At 39.1% G+C, this 18,954-nt stretch overlaps 1 protein-coding gene across 2 annotated transcripts in view; it reads right to left on the reverse strand.

The window, feature by feature from the left end:
• The window catches only part of ZNF385D (zinc finger protein 385D), a gene marked incomplete at its 5' end in the record, with an annotated part of 940,271 nt that overhangs the window by 86,283 nt on the left and 835,034 nt on the right, over window positions 1-18,954 (reverse strand). For both annotated transcript variants that reach the window (XM_082840504.1, XM_082840505.1), the window contains one exon: window positions 11,172-11,334. In XM_082840504.1, coding sequence (XP_082696630.1) covers window positions 11,172-11,334 — 163 coding nt within the window. The remainder of the gene's footprint in view (window positions 1-11,171; window positions 11,335-18,954) is intronic.

Raw genomic sequence — 18,954 nt, forward strand, 5'->3', positions numbered from 1 at the left:
TATTTATGCCCCTGAACTTTAGACTACTTTACCTTATTTTTAAATACCACTATATACTGATCTAAAATGTCTTAGTAACACAGGAAGAAGCTTGCATTTATGGGCCCTGAATCAATCCTTTCTAAGTTACTGGATTTTCAATTACCAAAATTACTGCACTAAATATCACCTTAGTTGCCTGAAAGAATTAAAGCACTTTCCAAACTGGAAATTCCTAGAAGATAATACATGTCCTGCCAGACTCTAATCCCTTCCACTGTAGGCAGTTTTTTTTTTTTTTTTTGCGGTACGCGGGCCTCTCACTGTTGTGGCCTCTCCCGTTGCGGAGCACAGGCTCCGGACGCGCAGGCTCAGCGGCCATGGCTCACGGGCCCAGCCGCTCCGCGGCACGTGGGATCTTACCGGACCGGGGCACGAACCCATGCGCCCTGCATCGGCAGGCGGACTCTCAACCACTGCGCCACCTGGGAAGCCCTGTAGTCAGTCTTGTGGTATCTTTATTTGATAATTTTGTATATTCATTTAGAAAAATTAACATTTGACTGCCAAAAAACCCCAGTGGGGTAGGGCTAACAAGGATTAGCAGAGGATCAAGGGGTTTGCTGCCTACGAGGAGATCGCAAGGCTGCAGGGGTCAGAACTAGGTTCCAATCCTAGCTCTGCCTCGTACAAACGTGTTGACATCAGTGAAGTTATTTCACTCAGAATCTGGTTTCTTGAACTGCAAATTAAGAGTTAGATTCTCCTATAACCTTCACTAGCCTCTAACATCGAATTTCTAGACCTCTTTGTTTTAGCCTTTTCTTCTTGCTAAAGTGAACCACGAGAGGACAGGAAGGAATACTGAATATGCCCTAAATGTTTAAGGGAAACACTTCATCTAAGGAGCTGTTTTAGGGGTTGCCACCCTTGACATGTTTAGCACATGTGGTTAGTAGTATTTGTGAACCCTCTACCTCCCTCCTATGAAAGGATCATTCCAATTGCTCTGGACTTTCATGGCGGTATATCTGCTGTTTTCCCCTGACAAATCATTTCCTACGCTGGATTATATTTTAGGTTTATTTCTTGTTTTCCAACCAGACTGGAGTCACCCTGGGAGTAGAACACCTATTCTGTACCTTACTTTGCAGCTCTGCAGTATCTTAAAATATTGCAAAATTATTTGAATAGCAATGAGTGGGTGTGAATGAATGGGTGGATAAAAGAACAAATAAATACCCTAGAGCTCAAGAGTCAGATGCTCAAATCTCTGACCAGTTCAGAGAAGGATGGGAAAGGTTTTCTTTTCCGCAAGTTTTTCTACTTCCTGAGCAGCATGAAAGAAATGCACTATTCTTTTCTGGTTTTACTTTAATTCTACCAGAGAGCTGGCAAGGAAACAGAAAGCCAGGCAAAAATTAAGATAAGGTCCAAATGGGTAAGTATCCTGACTGCTACACATTCTGCATCTTGACCTTCACCTTGGAGTTTGGCCAGGCACCACCAGCTGTTAGTCTGAGGGTAATTGACTTGAGCAATCATGTAAGTATCAAATGCTGTCACGGCTGCCTGCACACTGAGTCATAGCAAAAGCAAAGCAAAGGCTGTGTACTGGCCGCATGGCGCAGACTCCACCCCACTGAGTTAAATATGCTCTCTGCCCTCAAATTTAACCCGATACCAGTGACACAACTCGGTTAGTACATAGTCAGTCTAACTCAATAGAGCTTTTTAAAATGTTCTTCACTCTCATTAGAAACTGAAGTAGCAGGGTAATTTAATGATGAATCTGAATGTAATTAAGGTAATTAAAATAGCAACTTAAATTTATGCTGTCTCTGCGAAATGTTCAACCCAAGGGTTGCACATTCAAATTCTGAGTTACATTGGTTAATATCTTTGATGTGTATTATAAAGTAGTTAAATGTAATAGAGTTCAATTAGTAAAATATATTGACTCTAGGCATTGAAATTGGTACTATATATTTTGGGAGTGTGTTAGTTTTCACTGTTAAAAGAATTCTTAGGATGATAGTCCTGAAAATAAAATTAATACATCACTTTATTGACAGTTTTAATGTAAAACTGCTAGTGGCTGGGATAACGACGTATGGGATGAAGGTGTATGCTCCACCAAGGAGGTGAAAATTTGATGGGGTTGACAAGTAGGAAGATACACAATTTCAGTAGGTGCTAGGACGGAACTTACACAGAAGCCTGGAAATGGGAATCAGCCAGGCAAAGAACGTGGTTCTATCTGTACATGCTTGTGCGTATCCATCACTGGCACACAACGTGTGCATCCTCTGTGCCTCCGTAGGTGATACATGGGATGAGGTGAGGTATAAGGGAGGATTTCTCGAAGCAAAAGAACATACGCACCTTGCCCTGGATTCTCAAGTAATTTTGTTGCGCTGGAGCTCAACAGAGATGTGAAGGACTGCCAGAAATGGTAGGCAAAGGTCAGACCACAAAAAAGTTCTGATGCCATGTTTAAGAGTCTGGAATTCATTGAACATAAATGCAAGTATAATTTTTAATTTAAATATCTGTTTCAGTTTGTGTTTTACTAAGAATTCAGTAGAAGCTTTATGGCTCCTGACTGTAAGAAATGTGCTGCTAACATGTTTTGTTTCACATTCGTTTCATGTCTATTACTATTAGATATTAAACCCTTCACTTTTCCACTTTGGAGACAAAGTTCTCTCATGGTCCACGTGTTTTTTACAGGTGCTCACTTCATGTTCTGTCATATTTGATCATTGTTAAACTTTTTTGTTATAGTTAAGAGTCTAACATTAAGAATTATTATTTTGCAGTTGAAATATTTTATCATTATATAAGCTTATGTCCACTTGATTCCTAAGAAGAACATAAAAATAGGGGGAGAAAAAAACCCCTCCATTAATTAAAAAACACACACAAATGCACACATAGATACAGATGTTTCCAGAAGTGTAGCAGCTGTAGACAAAGCCACTGGGAGTTTTAATTTAGTTTTTAAAATTCATCCAGATGTCTGTTATTTCGTAGATACTGGTTAGGTGTTTAGCTTATCATTTATTTTATTCAATTTGGTATTTCTTAAAGAAAGACAGTCACATACACGAAGTGTGTACAGATACACACACACGCGCGCGCACACACACACACACACACGTCAGGGACCCTGTTGCTTTGAACCATAACATAAATTATGTCTAGCTTGTCAGTTTAGTTTTAATTCCCCTCCTATCATGCACACAATACCCCAGCCCTTGACCATATGGATAGACGACAGGTTCTTTAGGAAATGTAGGTCCTCACTGCTTCACTCATTCATTACGTTTAGGAAGACAACACGTTCCTGTCCAGATGAAGAATTCTTGGTGAAATTCTTCTGCGATTCAAGGATTGGGTTTGTATAGTGTATCTGGGTCAAAGCTTTTATCAGCACAATACCATTCATCTTGATTTCCTCAGGCACAAAAAGAACAGGAGAGAATATTGTTTGTGATTTCCACATCACCCCTAACGTATGATCTGTCATCACTGATTCATACGCAAGGATCCTGGAACCACAATATTCAAATAAGCAGCTAGAGTTTGTGTGTGTGTTTCCTTTCTGAATTTCCCTTCTCTTTTTTAATCTCTCTAGAGATCTGCTACCAGCACACTCTGCTGGTACTTATCACACATCTTGAGCAGGGAACACTTGGTAAAGGCTCTTTCTTTGACCAGTCAGAAGCATGTCATGAGCCAGCGCTAAGAAAAGAAAAACCACTTAAGGCATCAGTGGTCTCGCAACAGTGCTTCAGCGCCTGTGCCAAGATGCTGGCAATGGGGTCCTTAATTGTATTAGTGACTGTTCCAAGGGGTCTTTGTTTGGGAGAATGGGTGAGAAAAGAAAGACCCCAGGAGCCAGCACAATTTCTACTCCGCCAAGAGGGGCATTTTTACGTCACTACACCAGATCTGTAAGTGCTGATAGAAATGTGTCCCTTTTCAAATGACTTCGTATTGCCTCTGAAAGGTCAAAAGAGCTATGGCTTCATAAGCCAAAAAAGCATGTGTTCCTCTTCTTAAAGAAAATGGGCAATGCTGATTATGAAGACCTGGTGTAGTGGGGTATTTCAGGAACAGGTATTAAAGACAGAACCTTGCATATCAATAAATATGTATGCAAAATATTTATATAATAAAATACCATCTGATATATTCCATACTAGATCATACATACAAATGTATAACACAATTTCAAAGATGCATGGCTTTCTGATGTCAAACCCAGCTTGTATTCTGTTATAATTTTCAACACTTGGGACCTTTGTCTGAAGCCTTTGTCAAGAAAAGCGAACTTTTCCCAACTTCCTTATGAAAACAGAAACAAAGCTAATTCTCTCTTGTCCTCTGCTGAAAACTATGTCTCTGTTTTCTAAATGGCATTGGACTGGCTTTTCCTTACAAACTACTCATCTACCACTTTTATTTCCAGGTCACCATTCTCATGATTTAGCTTCTACTTAAATGGAAAAGAAAAAAAAAGTGTGTGCCTAGCACTGCCTGGCACTGGGCCTGATGTAAACAGCTGGCTTGAGAGGATAAGGCTCAGAAAAGGAAAGACCCCAGACTCTGTGACCTTATAAAATTGACTGACATTCACAAAGAGGCTTTGTTTCCTAATGTATTTATTTGTAGTCATTGGATATCACTTTCCATTGGATATCTTCTTTATCATTAGAAAAGTCTCCATCACTCTAAGTATAAATAATTTGAATTCCAATAAACACTTAGAATCAATTATTAATTCAGAGTAAATAAATGTTCCTTTGCATTCATAGACCTTTTCATAAATAGATTCAAAAGTATTTCACTCTTGGCACCTTTGGGTCAGGTAAGTACAACATCCCTGGATGATAATTTTGAATTGCCAATAAGAAAAAGAGAGGGGAAAATTGATACAAAGAAGACTGAATCATAAGAGAGAAAAGTGCAAATTTAACTTGTAACATAGTAGCTTTATCTAATGACTATATTTGCAATTCGCTGAGACTTGAGAGAATTATGTAATAGAACCAGGGAGAAATGTTCTCAGATCTTACCAAGTGGATGACTATCTTAAATCTAAAACTCAATAGGCTAATTAACTCCTGACTGATAGTCACTGAAGGAACATTAGAAATGTCAAGTCTTCTTTACCTGTGTAACCAGGGAATCTCAAAGGAAGCAAACAAAGAACAAACAGACTTTAGGAGTTAGACTTGATGACCTTTAAGAAAACCTGCAACTCTGAAATTTGATGAGCAATATCTCAGAATTCTTTGGATTGATGAGAACCATTGTTCTTTCATGCAATCAGGTATTCACAAATAAAAAAGTCTAGAGGTTTGCTTTTAATTCAAGAACAAGAGAGCAAAACTGATTGCTTCAGGTTTTAAAACTACTTATTAAAAAAAAAAACAAAAAAAAACCTACTTATTATCTTTTACACAAAAAGTACTCTTTAAAGAAAAAAAGATAAATAAATGGATTATGCAAGTATGTACTCTAAATGAGCATATCATCTGGCCATAGGAAAAGGTAAAGACATAAAAATTATATGTGAACAAGAATAAGATAGGGCAGTTGGGAAGATACGGATTCTTATGGGACTTCATAGGCAGAACGAAGAAGAGAAAAGTGACACACTTTAAGGGAGAAATTTAGAAGAACAGTATAAGAAACAAAGATGCAGGGGGATCATGTCTCTAGTGGAGAATATTGCAGGTGAACAACAGAAGAAAAGTTTGGAAAGGCAGGTTGTGATCAAACCATGGGGGACCATGAGGTCCAGCATAAAGGCACAATGAAGGTTTCTGAGTGGGTTAGTGCTGTGCCCTATATACTGTCTAGTATGAATGGGCAGTAGCATGAAGGATATGGTTGTCAAGGGGCCAGAATGGAGGCAGTTGGACTTGCATGGAGGCTAGGGCAATGGTAGGAGTAAAACTGAGACCCATGAGGCCAGGATATGGGTAGAAACCATGTGTGAAAGAGTGAAGGATGTCTTCTGGGAATGTGAGGGGAGTGGGTTCCAACCACTGAACAGATGTGTGGACTGAGATAGGAAGAAGAGGCTAAGACGGATAGAAGGTTTCAGGTCTATGAGCTCCAGGACCAAAAGTAAAACTCGGGAAGACAGGATGGAGACAGAGTTGGGGAGGATGGGCAAAGTTAGGCTTATTTTTTTTTTTGAACCTGCAAAATAGAGGTGCTAACAAACCATCCAAGTGAGTGACCAATAAGCCTTAGAAATCAGGTCAGAGATTTCCCTAGTGGCTCAGTGGTTAAGAATCCTCCTGCCAATGCAGGGGACACGGGTTCAAGCCCTGGTCCGGGGAGATCCCACATGCCGTGGAGCAACTAAGCCCGTGCACCACAGCTACTAAGCCCGTGAGCCACAACTACTGAGCCCGCACACCTAGAGCCCATGCTCCGCAACAAGAGAAGCCACCACAGTGAGAAGCCCGCACACTGCAACGAAGAGTAGCCCCCGCTCGCCGCAACTAGAGAAAGCCTGCATGCAGCAACAAAGACACAATGCAGCTGGGTTTTAAAAATAAATAAATAAATAAAAATTTATAAAAATAATTTATAAAAATAAATAAATAAAATTTATAATTTTATAATTTATATTATAAAATATAAATTATATTATATTATATTTATTTATTTATTTATATAAAATATAAATTATATTTTATTATTTTATTTAAATAATATTATAAAATATTATTTATAAAAATTTATAAAAATAAATAAATAAAATTAAAAAATTTTCTAATTTATAAAAATAAATAAATATAAATAAATAAATAAAATGTATATAAAAAAAAAAGAAATCAGGTCAGATTTTAGGAGAAGAACAAGGCTGGAGATGTGGAATGCTGAGACTCCGTGGAAGCCATGGTGGGATGTGATGCTTTATTGCTCACTAATATCTGTCCCCTTCCCTGAAGAAGACTATTCTTCCCTGCCCTTTATAATCAGGCTTGATCATGTGACTCGCCAAGGAAAGTGAGAGGAAAGTTAAGTCACTTGCATTAAAAAGCTTTAAAAGCCTATTGATTCACACCCTTCTTTTTTCCTCTTCCATAGAACTGGTAATGCCCAGCTAGTGATTGCTTCATTAGCCTGGCCCTAGAGTTAAATTAACAAAGGAAAAAAAAAAACAACAAACAAAAACCCAAAGCTGCTCTGTAGGGTGTGAGAGAAATAATTAGTGGCTGTAAAAGCCACCAGGAGTTGACAGCTGTTTATTACTGCAGATTCACCAGCCTAACCTAATGGATAGGTCATAGGAATGAATAAAATTGTCCCCAAAGGGAAAGTAAAGAAAGACCAGAGGATGACTTCACACAAGACTTAATCCAACAACTGCGAATGTGTCATTTCACAGGGAAAAAAAAATCAATTGAGCTATATTTGCCAAGTTATGTTAAGCATAATTTCTTAAGTTTTGTCATTACTTTTTCTGTATAGAAAACTTGCATTGAAAGAAAAACGTGGGGAGGGATAAATTAGGAGTTTGGGATTAACAGATAGTACTATATACTACTGTACATAAAATAGATAAACGACAGGACCTACTGTGTAGCACAGGGAACTATATTCAGTATCTTGTAATAACCTATAATGGAAAAGAATCCAAAAATAATATATATATATATATGTATGTATATATGTATATGTGTGTATATATATAAACCAAATCACTTTGCTGTGCACCAAAACTAACACAACATTGTAAAGCAACTATACTTCAATTAAAAACAAAACCTCGCTAAGTCAGACAAAGTTATTCTGGTCACCTTTGGAAATGTTTGCTCCATGAAATATTCTGTGAATGAATAGCAATCACCCTCCCGTACCAACAATTTTGAGTGTTCGAAGTATTTTTTAAAATATTACTTTTGCCTGTAAATTTTTCTTTGTGTAAATTCACCAAACACTCCTCATTAGATTGTAAGAACTAAAATTATGTATAACGTTAGGGAGTGTCTTCTTGCCTAGCAGTAGGGGAACGAGGCTATCTGGGAGCAGCTGGTGGTGGATCACTGAATTGCTCACCACTGCAGCCTGCAGACTGGTAGAAGGAGGGGAAAAGAATCCCAAGATCACGAAGTTAGCGACTGAGACCTCAGCCCTCATGTAAGCCCAAATATGTAGACATATTTATTAGCCTAAGGCAGCAATTTAAGCCCATAATACATGATTTAGGAATTTAGAAGGAATTGTTTGTCTACATTCTCTTTTTGTAAGTAGATTGGGAATGAGAATTTGGTTTTTATGAGTATTCTATTTCTTGTGTTTTAAAGAATCCCAGGAAAACCTCCTAAGCAATTTTTAAATTCAAGTCTATATCACTTCTTGCTTTCTTTTTTTTTTTTTTTACTATTGTTGCCCAACCTTCTCTTAAGATTCTTGTCTATCACATCACTGTATATTTAAGCATTTTTAAAAGCAACTGGCCTCCATACATATTACATTCTTGTTAAGACCAATTTGGTAAACTTACTGAAAATGGTTTAATGTCTCTATACCTTTTATGCATGGATAAGTCCACACACCCCAAAACAACTTTTTACATTAAGTAGAAAGGTTACAATTTTTTATTATTAAAAAATATGTGGTCTTTGATTTCAGAGTCTTCTCTCTTTCCCCTTCTGCCCCCGAGTATTTAACTGTTGTAAGAAACTAGCTCAGAGACCCATCCTGTTTTCAGAGCTGTGCTCCTTCCCAATCAGTATGAGGACACAGGCAGTAATAAAAAGGACAGGCAATAGCTTTAAGAAAACTCCATTTATCAGCATAGGTGCCTCGGATTCATACTGCAATACGAATGGGCTAAGAGCCTATGAAATTCCAGGAGCTTTCTTGGGCTACTTCTTATAGGTAGTTTTGCAGAAATCCCAGATAAGGATAGAGTTTGCCTTAAAACACCTAGTGAGTGTGCTGGACTCGTTAGTCTTTCAACCTGTATGACCTGATTCTTTGTCGGTAGAGGTCCCCTTGGATCAGGAAGCCAACCCCTTCCAGATGCCCATCACTTCCTTACTTTGGCTTTAAGATATTTGTACTAACTTTGCAGATTTTATTATCCCTCTGTCCTTCTGGAATTTTCTCTAGCTCCAGCTAGAAAGGGCACTTCACCATTTCAACACCATTCCAACCACTAGGTGAATCTGGCATCCTCACTAGGATTCTGTCTATCTTATATAGGCTCTGTCCCACAACCCAGTCCAAACTAGTTTCCATCCATCCTCCAAGAGGACAGAGCCTTTCCACTCTAGTCTCTCAGGTGAGGGATGGAGGTATGTATTCATAACTCATTTATGTAATGGAGATGACACACAAGGGAGCACTTCTTAAGCCCAGTCAGCAGCTCTACCCACCATGTACATATATATCTTTTTAAATGCCATGCATCTCAATGTAACAGGGATTTTTTGCATTTTAAAGAGAAATCAAGGTAATCCAAACAGCCATTACTGATAAAAATGTCTAGGAGTAGAAGAGTCTGGCAACGAGCAAAAACTTTACATCAAACTCATCTCTTTATATCAAACCTTTTACATCAAATTTACATCTTTATTCTTCCTACCTACTGTCTTTTTGCAAATGAAATATATGTCTCTATGGCGAGTATGGCTTTAGGGATCCCATCCCAGATGCCAATATCTGGGAGCAGAAATTACACTCACCTGCTCCAAGACTGCTCATTTCCCCTACAGCCCCCCACATAGGGCGGTGACTTTTCAATTAATGGAGAAAAGAATAATGTGTTCCCTACAAGGTTTTACATCTAAATTAATAAGACGGTATAATTCAGCTCTTGCTCTGAATACCAAAGAAATGAACATGACAAGTTTTTTTTTTTTCTTCTTCCCCCTTTATGTGTTGTGACACAAAACCGGATGAATCAGAGAATCAAAGGGATGAAAGAAAATGCAGCCAACAGACATTGTACTCAGCACCTACCCCGCGTCAGACAGGTGCTGGGGTACAAAGATGACGAGAGGTCACTCAGCCTCAGAGAGTATACAGGTTACTGAGGAAGGAGGCATGATGCATGCGCCAATAATATTCAGATGAAGTATATAAAGTGTGTTGTGGGAACTCACAGAGGACACTGTCGTCCCTTACAGATTCACACAGGAGCAAGCATCTCTCCAGATCCTTTGAGGACCATGTATTATAGGTCCCATGGGTGTACCGCGTGTAATAACGTTGCTTTAATCTGTTGCGTTGGTTCACTGTTGACTTTATATTTTCATCAGCCAGGGCCAGAAGATCTCTTCTAGGTAAGACACTCCCATCAATGACAATAGAAATGCTTCCTGATCACTGCTATTTGTAGGGGCTGGAAAGCAACTAGCACATACCAGCCCTTGTATTCTTAGAAAGTGATTCATTAAACGGATGTGTGTACATCCACGAATCACACGGGATCTCTTTTTATGTAAGTTTCGAGGACCAGTGGTCTTATATTTTTAAATGCCAGCTTATGGAAACCCCACTGGCTTCCCCTGCCGTGAATACACTGGTTGCTTGAGGAGCTATCCCAAGGCACCATTCAGAGGCCGTCATTTCACTGTGAAGACTGTTAAAAAGAATAATTGGTATCAATAACACTTACCTGTGTACGCAGAGGGAAGGTTACCCAGCCATAACAAGCCCAGATTCACACAGCCACTACTTAAAACAATGCAATGTTTGGGATTTATGAGAATAAACCCTGTCAGGAATAATGCCCTTATGGGGGCCTTCATGATTCATTCGGCATATTCTGCTGTGTACTCACAGTTCAATCAAATCTGCCATGCGGTTATAGGCTAACGTGCCTGCATACAAGATGCAAACGATACACACCGGAAAGGTTCACTTCTCAAAAAGAGGTATGGCTTTAGATGCCCTTCTGACTCTTGTGTTCCTCTAACACAGCCATAGGACTGTTTCCGATGCAAAATCTGCAACATTGCTAGCGATTATCGACATCGCTCAAGGGTACTGGAAAAATGAGGGGGACGCATTACCATTACATAGAAAGATGGATCAAGCATGCATCAAGATGGAAGGAACACCAGCAACAGATACACTCGGGCAAGGGAAGGAGCCCCCGAACAGCAAGGATGAGGACGACAGTAACACAACAAAGAGCATCGCTTAACCTGTTTTGTCAGAGCTGGTATTGATGGTATTGGTAGTGATGGAGGTGAAGGTAGTCTTTGCGCTGTCCTTGGCAGTTACAGATTTCTGCTTATTTTTCATGGCTTCCAGTGCTTTGAGCTTCTTGGCATGTTTCGTGCCTTTGTAGTGGGCCGCAGCCTGGCTCTACAAAGGAGAACAAAATGAACCATGCAATCAGGCTCATTTCTAAACTGGCATATTCTCTGTATTACTGCAAATACAGACTCCCTTTCAATAATAGGTACCATTCACGCGACTTCTGGCTGTGGTCAAACGGTGGGGTTCTATTTAGAATGATGCTACGAAGCAACGGGAATCAAGTTCTAAAACCTCTGGATGGAAGGAAGAAATATGCTATTGCTTCTCTTCGGAGAAATGTAGATGAACACTAACATAGCAACAACATTTTCTTTGTGGGGTGGGAGAAAAAAGAATTTACAACTGTATTGCCTTTGTTGTGTCACAGAAGATGCTGGGCTCCCAGAGATTAACAAGGGCCCTAGAAAGAGTAGCTCTCCCCTTCTTGGCTCCGGAAATATGTTTCTCCTGCTACAATGTGTCTTACTAATACAGGACCCAACAGGTGTCTACCGGGAAAAATTCACCGATAACAAGGGAAATAGGCACCCTGGAGGCTGAGATGGGGGCGTGAGAGTTCAAGATCAAATGCACTGCTGAAGTCCAAATGGAGTATATGGAAGCTGGGCGATTTTATGATTCTTTCTTTCTCTTTGCTTCCCACAGAGGGTAGTCTGAGTTCAAGGTATTCTTTCCACACGTGTGTCCTTTGTGCCCTGGTCCATTGCCAGGAGGATCCAGTGTGTTTTGAGCACTTCATGTGGCCGATGCAATACTTTTGCCTTTGCTTTCTGAGATTTCTATAAATAGTAATATATATATTCCCAAGTTTCTATTTTCTTAACCTTATCTTTTGGTATTGGAGAGACAATGAGATAGAAAATCATCTTAAAAAATATATATTTATTAATGTTAATTTATTGGTGGTGACGGGGAAGCCTTTGTAGTTTAGGGTGAGGTGGAAGTGGGCAGGGAGATTCTTAGATTAGAAGGTTTTCCAGCTCAAAACCTTTAAAACTATGACCTCACAAGGAAGAAATCTCGGTGGAGGACTAATTCTGTATAGTATCTATGCATCACTTCCCATGACTTATTTAAACTCAATGTTCCATTTTGCCAGAAAAATGCACATTGGCCTCTTCATCACAGCAACTGTGGTAGGTAGGGTGTTGCAGTATAATATCTTTTTATAAGTAGATAAATATATAATCCACACCTTCATTTGCATCATTCTGACAAGTATCCTCAAAGGACTAGGTACCTTTATTGAAAGAACACTGGACAAGGAAATTGTATATTAGAAACAGTTTGAACAGAGAGGACACTCATGCATCAGTTTTCCAACAACACATAACATCAAAAGACATACTGTGAGTCAAAATATGAAGTTAAGACTTACTATAGTTAATTGAGGAACCAGTGATAGATTGGATTGCTTTGATTCTACATGGAAAATGCTATTTTGATGGACAGAGTGGTGTCCCTTTTTTCTCCTTCCTGATTTATTTCCAATAATTCAAATCCTTTGGGTATATCTTTTGAGGGCATGATGCTGTATTCAATTAATTCCACAATATATAGTCGGTCATCTTCTCTAGACAGCTGATGATGTACTTTCCCTTAAAGCAAGGCTCATCTCCTACTCCTGGTATAGAAGTGAACGCTTTATATATAATGCATATTAAAATATAAGGTTGAGATAAACAGTGCTATCCCCACATATATCTTCAAAATATACATTTTGTACATATACTTCATTCTAAGGTTTCTGGCAAATCTATATTCTCGGTGGTATTTCAAATCAGATACGACTTTGTTTTAATACACCATGGGACCGGGTGAATGTCACTATTTCAGATATTAAGAAAGTTACTCCAAAAGAATCCTGACACTTAAGAGTGTACTTATATCCCGCGCCCCCCGGCTGAAAAAAAAAAAAAAACCCTCTGCACAGATACAGCTAAGCCAATGCTTCCTACAAGTGAAATGGCTCAGGGAGTTGTGGGGAAAAGAGAGTGATCAAATTACCAATAGTTGGTAGGCTCCCAGTTGAGACCCCTGACATATTAAAAAGCAGAACAAAAGAAGACAATATGCACACTCGTTAATTGAATAATAGTCCCAAAGCACCCTGATAATAATGAAAATATCTGCTATTAAAAAAAAAAGCAAGTGAGCCTCCCACAAATTTGAAAAGAAAAAGTTGAATGGTATGAAGGTCCAAAATGCTATGGAGAGACCTGTAGAATTTCGGGGGAAATGTTGGATATAGTGGAGGCGGATCGGGGTAGCCTCAATGTGATTGTGGTGGTGTAGGGTGTGTGTGTGCTAGGGGTAGAAGTCGATATACAAGTTGGAAGCAGAATGCAGACAGATAACCCTTCTGGATACTGTAAATTTTCTTTGTCATTGATCTTTATGTTTGTATAATTTATTGGACTGCTCTTGGGTTCTACTGCTATTAATTTTAATATCTATGTATACTGCCCCCTGAACTCTTCTTTTTTTGTATTCTTTTCCACTATGGTTTATCATAGGATGTTGAACATAATTCTCTGTGCTATACAGGAGGACATTGTTGTGTATCCATTCTCTCTATAATAGTTTGCATCTGCTAACCCCAAACTCCCAATCCTTCCTTCCCCCATACCTCTTCCCCCTTGGTAACCACCAGTCTGTTCTCTATGTCTGTGACTCTGTTTCTGTTATAGGTAAGTTAATGTGTGTCATATTTTAGATTCCACATATAAGTGATACATATGGTATTTGTCTTTCTCCGTCTGACTTCACTTAGTATGAGAATCTCTAGTTGCATCCCTGTTGCCGCAAGCCCCCTTGATACAGGTGTGTTGCATAAAGGCGTGTTCCTTGTGTAAATGAAGAAAGCCCAGACAGCTCTCCTTACCCTGTTAGCCCACTTCACTGGACTGGATAGATTTTTCAGCCACATCTAACCTTTCTGTGACTGTAGACAAAGCTGCAGCCTAAGAAGGAATCGTGCTGAGAGATTTTTCAAAAAGCAGTAGTTGGACAGGGATGTGTCTTTGGGCCTCATCTGCTTTGCCTCTGGGCAGAGAGGTGCTGGGTGTATGTAGCATGCCATTTTCCCTCCAAGGTTGTCTCCTATTATTTCTTAGCCAGTCTCTGAGTCAAGTCATCCTCAGAAACCTGGGAACCATCGAACACAAACAGACTATTATTTTTCACAGGAATGATTTCAAAGTTAAGTAAGTATACTACTTCATCACAGCACATGTCAGAATTCTGTATTTTAAAACTCAAAGAGAATTAGGTGATCAAAGTACACAGAGAACAAGAAAACATTGCTTTCAACAAGTTCCTTTCAGATCATAAATGGAATATTCGGGTATAGTGTAAAAATCACTATCGCCGACCTTGAACTAGCACATGACACCATGAAATCTAACAAGTGTCATCCCAGAGGCAAGCGGTGACATTCAAGATATGCACACACGTTCCTGCGGAATAGCGATGCCACTTTAAATGTCAGCACCAATCCTAGCCTTCAGTAGCCAGTCAGACTTTTCAATCTTCAAAATTTGTCTTCAGTATTTCAAAAAGCCTTCAGGTTTAAATGCAACTGAAGTTCCAAACTAGATAAAAATAACCGTGAAATGGCGAACACTTGGAAGAGTTTCATCATTTTGAAACACATGCACACATATACACACATCTATTTTGCTTATCTATGAGGCTTTGTTATAAAGCACTATTATTCTGTGAAACTCACTGCAAAATTAATGTTCATGCATCCTTTTATTCCCTTAGCTCCAATACCTTGTACAATTTTAATCTGCATGTCTTTGGCATAAAGTCTCGTGATATGCTTTTGAAGAACTAGGAAGTTTACTGTAAGCATACATATATGGCAATGATAACCAATTCATTTTCATGAACACGTGATTTCAAAAAGAACAAGGTGGTCTTTGTTAGTTTCTGATGTCATTTCATTTTATCACATTCAATTTTTATTAAAATAAAATGAACATTATCCTATTAAAGTGTAACATCAGAAAAATAAAGAGTGGTTATGAAAGAAGTTACCATCCTCTTTGGGGAGACAAAAGGTAATACTTGAACAGAGGAATTCTTTATTTTTTAAGAAAATTATCTGATTTCAAAACTTTAACTTAGATTGTTGTTTTGGATATAAAAAAAATGAAATGATAAAAAGCTATAGTATCCTAAACTCTAAAACACTTACTTTAGATTTTTATTTTGAAAATTATTGAAAAACTACTCCTGGAAAAAAGTTTAAAATTTGTATTTATCTCTGTACAGTTTTTTTTGTTTTGTTTTGTTTTGTTTTTTGTTTTTTTGCGGTACGCGGGCCTCTCACTGTTGTGGCCTCTCCCGTTGCGGAGCACAGGCTCCGGACGCGCAGGCTCAGTGGCCATGGCTCACGGGCCCAGCCGATCCGCGACATGTGGGATCCTCCCGGACCGGGGCACGAACCCGTGTCCCCTGCATCGGCAGGCGGACTCTCAACCACTGTGCCACCTGGGAAGCCCTGTACAGTTGTTTTTATGTTGCATACACTCACTCAAATCTAATATTGAGGCCATCTGCATAGGTTCAGCCATGTGGATTAAGACCAGTATGCATTCTAATGGTTCAGTGGCTTGTTAAATATTTTGAATATCACTTTTGTATATATCAATAGAAAGTTTCTAATGATTCTATCTTAATTTATTATCAACTCTCAGTTTCATTTAATACTCATATAAAGCATTAGTTCTTAAAGTGTGGTCCCCAGATGAGTAGCAGCAGTGGCAGCTAGGAGCTTGTCAGAAATGCAGGGAATTGTACCCAACATCTTATAATAATAACCTACAATGGAATATAATCTGGAAAAAAGAATGAATCACTATGCTGTACACGTGAAACTAACATAATACTGTAAATCCATTATACTTCAATTAAAAAAAGCAATAAGATGATATTCAGTGAACTTGAAAAAAAAAAGGAATGCAAATTCTCAACTTCTTTCCCAGACCCACTGAATCAGAAACTATGGCTATGAAGCTCAGCAAATCCGTGTTTTACAACCTTTCCAGGTGCTCCTGACTCATACTAAAGTTTTAGAACCACTCATCCTAAATATTAGTACATTTTCTCCAAAGATGGCCCCTTCTTGTATAAGTGGCCAATGTCTAGGTTTTAAAAGATCAATATATAGTCATTTGAAGATTGAACCTTTCCATATGTCTAACTGTGAGTCATGTGTATTACTCAAGAAAAATAATCAAAAGTTTCTTTCCTTAAAAACAAGCCGTAAAAAGAAGTAAAAAATAACTCAGATAACATAGGGAATTGGGGAACTTCTATACAAGAGGGATGAATTCAAAATAGTAGATCAATCTTGGAAATCTTGTAACTCTCAAACCCCATATAAGTGCTTTCCAAGCCTTTGTGATTCTCTCTGTACATTTTACCTTTTCTCTCCAAGCTAATTATTGTTGCAGCATGACCTCTGACCCCATTGTTTGTATCTCTATGTTGAATGCTTTGCTGTGATCCATTTGTGCCGGGTGGGGTTGTTGGGGGGGTGGGCTGGGGGAATTGCTAGTTCTGTATAAAAATAAGCAAAAGCAAGGCCCTGTGTCATGTCTCTTAAAACCTCACTATAACAAGCATCTAACTCACTATTATATTTGCATTAACTGATTCAGTGTCAGCCATGGCTAAGTTCTTTCCTTATGTACTTAAGGCTGTTTTAATTGAAGGAAACACCTAGCCAGCAGGCAAATAAGAACCACCCTAGTAAGCCAAGAGACTGCCTTCCCTGTTACTCCACTTAACAAAATATTTGAAGAAGAAATTTTAAGATAGAATAGTTTATGGTTATACATTTTCCTTACTGATGGGAAGACATGTACTTTTCAAATTCTCTTACTCAATGGGGAAAATGACATGAGAAAGATATTTTTATTCCTTAATTACATGTCCCAGAAAGAATATTTAACAACTTATTTTAATCTGTGATTGTGCAGCTAACATTTAGGTAGATGACTACAATATGAATAAAAGTGAAAATTCACTTGCATTGAGTCCCAAAGTGAAAAACATGATTCAATTAAGAGTGTTCTCTCTGAGCTCAAATGATTGATGGTTGCTTTAAATGTGTTCCTCTCTTCTGTACTCTTCAATACAGAAATGAATAGTACCTGCCTCAGGAATAGAAAAATAGAAAACAACAAAAGATAATACCACAAGAGTAGGGTCATTTTTATACACTACCAGTAGTCACTGAAAAAACAAATTCTAAATAAACATAGAGAAAAAGAAGAGAGGCGTGTCACAGTTTCTCAGATATATTAGGTAACTAACTTTTATAAGCAATAAAAATACCTTGTCACTAAGTGGCTGTGAAAAACTCTTGATGGACTCACTTATCTTTTTCAAAGCTTCTCAACTCATCTAGAAACTTCATGATTTTTAAATATTAAGTACTTAATGTTTTCAAGTATCTAATGTGGATGATACAAATAGCACTTATTTGAGTAAGAGAGGCTAATTTGAGAGGTTTTGCCTGGCTCCTGTTGTGAAACCACCGTTCTTGTATGTCTGGGGTACAAACAGCTGACCCCGTGACCTCTAATGGTGGGGTCCTGATTGGGAGACACTGGCTGACAGTGGGCTTTGGAAGCCGGTGCTCATGATCTGATACCGACTAGGGTTCTTGGCCTTCTCCGATCAATAGAAATTGATAAGAGGACAGACATGAAATTCAGGCAAGGCTTAACAGGTTCCCTTGCTCACTGCCCTAGCGGGGGCGAGCTGGTTCCTTATATGGGGTGAGGGGAGGGGTGTGGCCAGGGCTCAGGCTGGAGGTGTGGCTTAGGTGGTCTGCCCGCCCCCTTTGGTGGTGCTGAGTGCAGGGGGCATGCGCAATGCCCTGCTTTTGCTCCTGACACCCTGGTTTTGCTCCCGATTCCTGAGAAGTGGCAGTGGGGTTTTTGGTCTTTTTGTATCTTGTGGTCCATAATTTGCCCCAACTGTGCATGCACGCAGTTATTTATAGCCCTTTATAATTTCTTTGTATTTTCTTGCTGGAGGAGACGTTTGTCCAGGTGCAAGCACTGCAGCAGAGGGGCCCAGGTCGCAGCCTGTCTCAGATCTAATTGAGCCAAAAGGAACATTTGGTTCTAGTGAAGTTTGCTCAGGCTTTTGGGGATCTTTTTGTAAATGAGAGACCGCAAATGAGTTTTAACTCTACTGATATAATCACAATAATTTCTTGTAAGAAACTGAGAGAAATCAGAAAAACCACTGTGTCTAACTATTCAACCAGCGTACAATAACCCTTCACCATGTCCACAGCTGAACACTCCCCTCAGTGCGTAACTGTCACCCACCCTTGGAAAGCGTGGGGGGAATTAGACATGTTGAATCTAATCATGTCCGAGGGTCAACCTGTCAAAGATGTTGGTATCAGATGCAGAGAAAAACTTTATTTCCGGGTGTGACCTGCATGCTTCCCCTAAATCGTCCCAATCTCCTCCCACAAGAAACCTACCCACCCATCACCCCAGTCATGATGTCTGCTCTCTAACAAGAATAACTGCCTCCAGTGTAGATAAATGAGGGAAAGCCCTCCCTTTTATTCTCTTAAGGAAAATACCACAAGAAGAAATCATTTTCAAAGCCTTCTCCCTCTGCCTG

Source organism: Leucopleurus acutus (genome assembly GCF_964270905.1).
Source record: "Leucopleurus acutus genome assembly, chromosome: 5".
Taxonomy (NCBI): domain Eukaryota; kingdom Metazoa; phylum Chordata; class Mammalia; order Artiodactyla; family Delphinidae; genus Leucopleurus; species Leucopleurus acutus.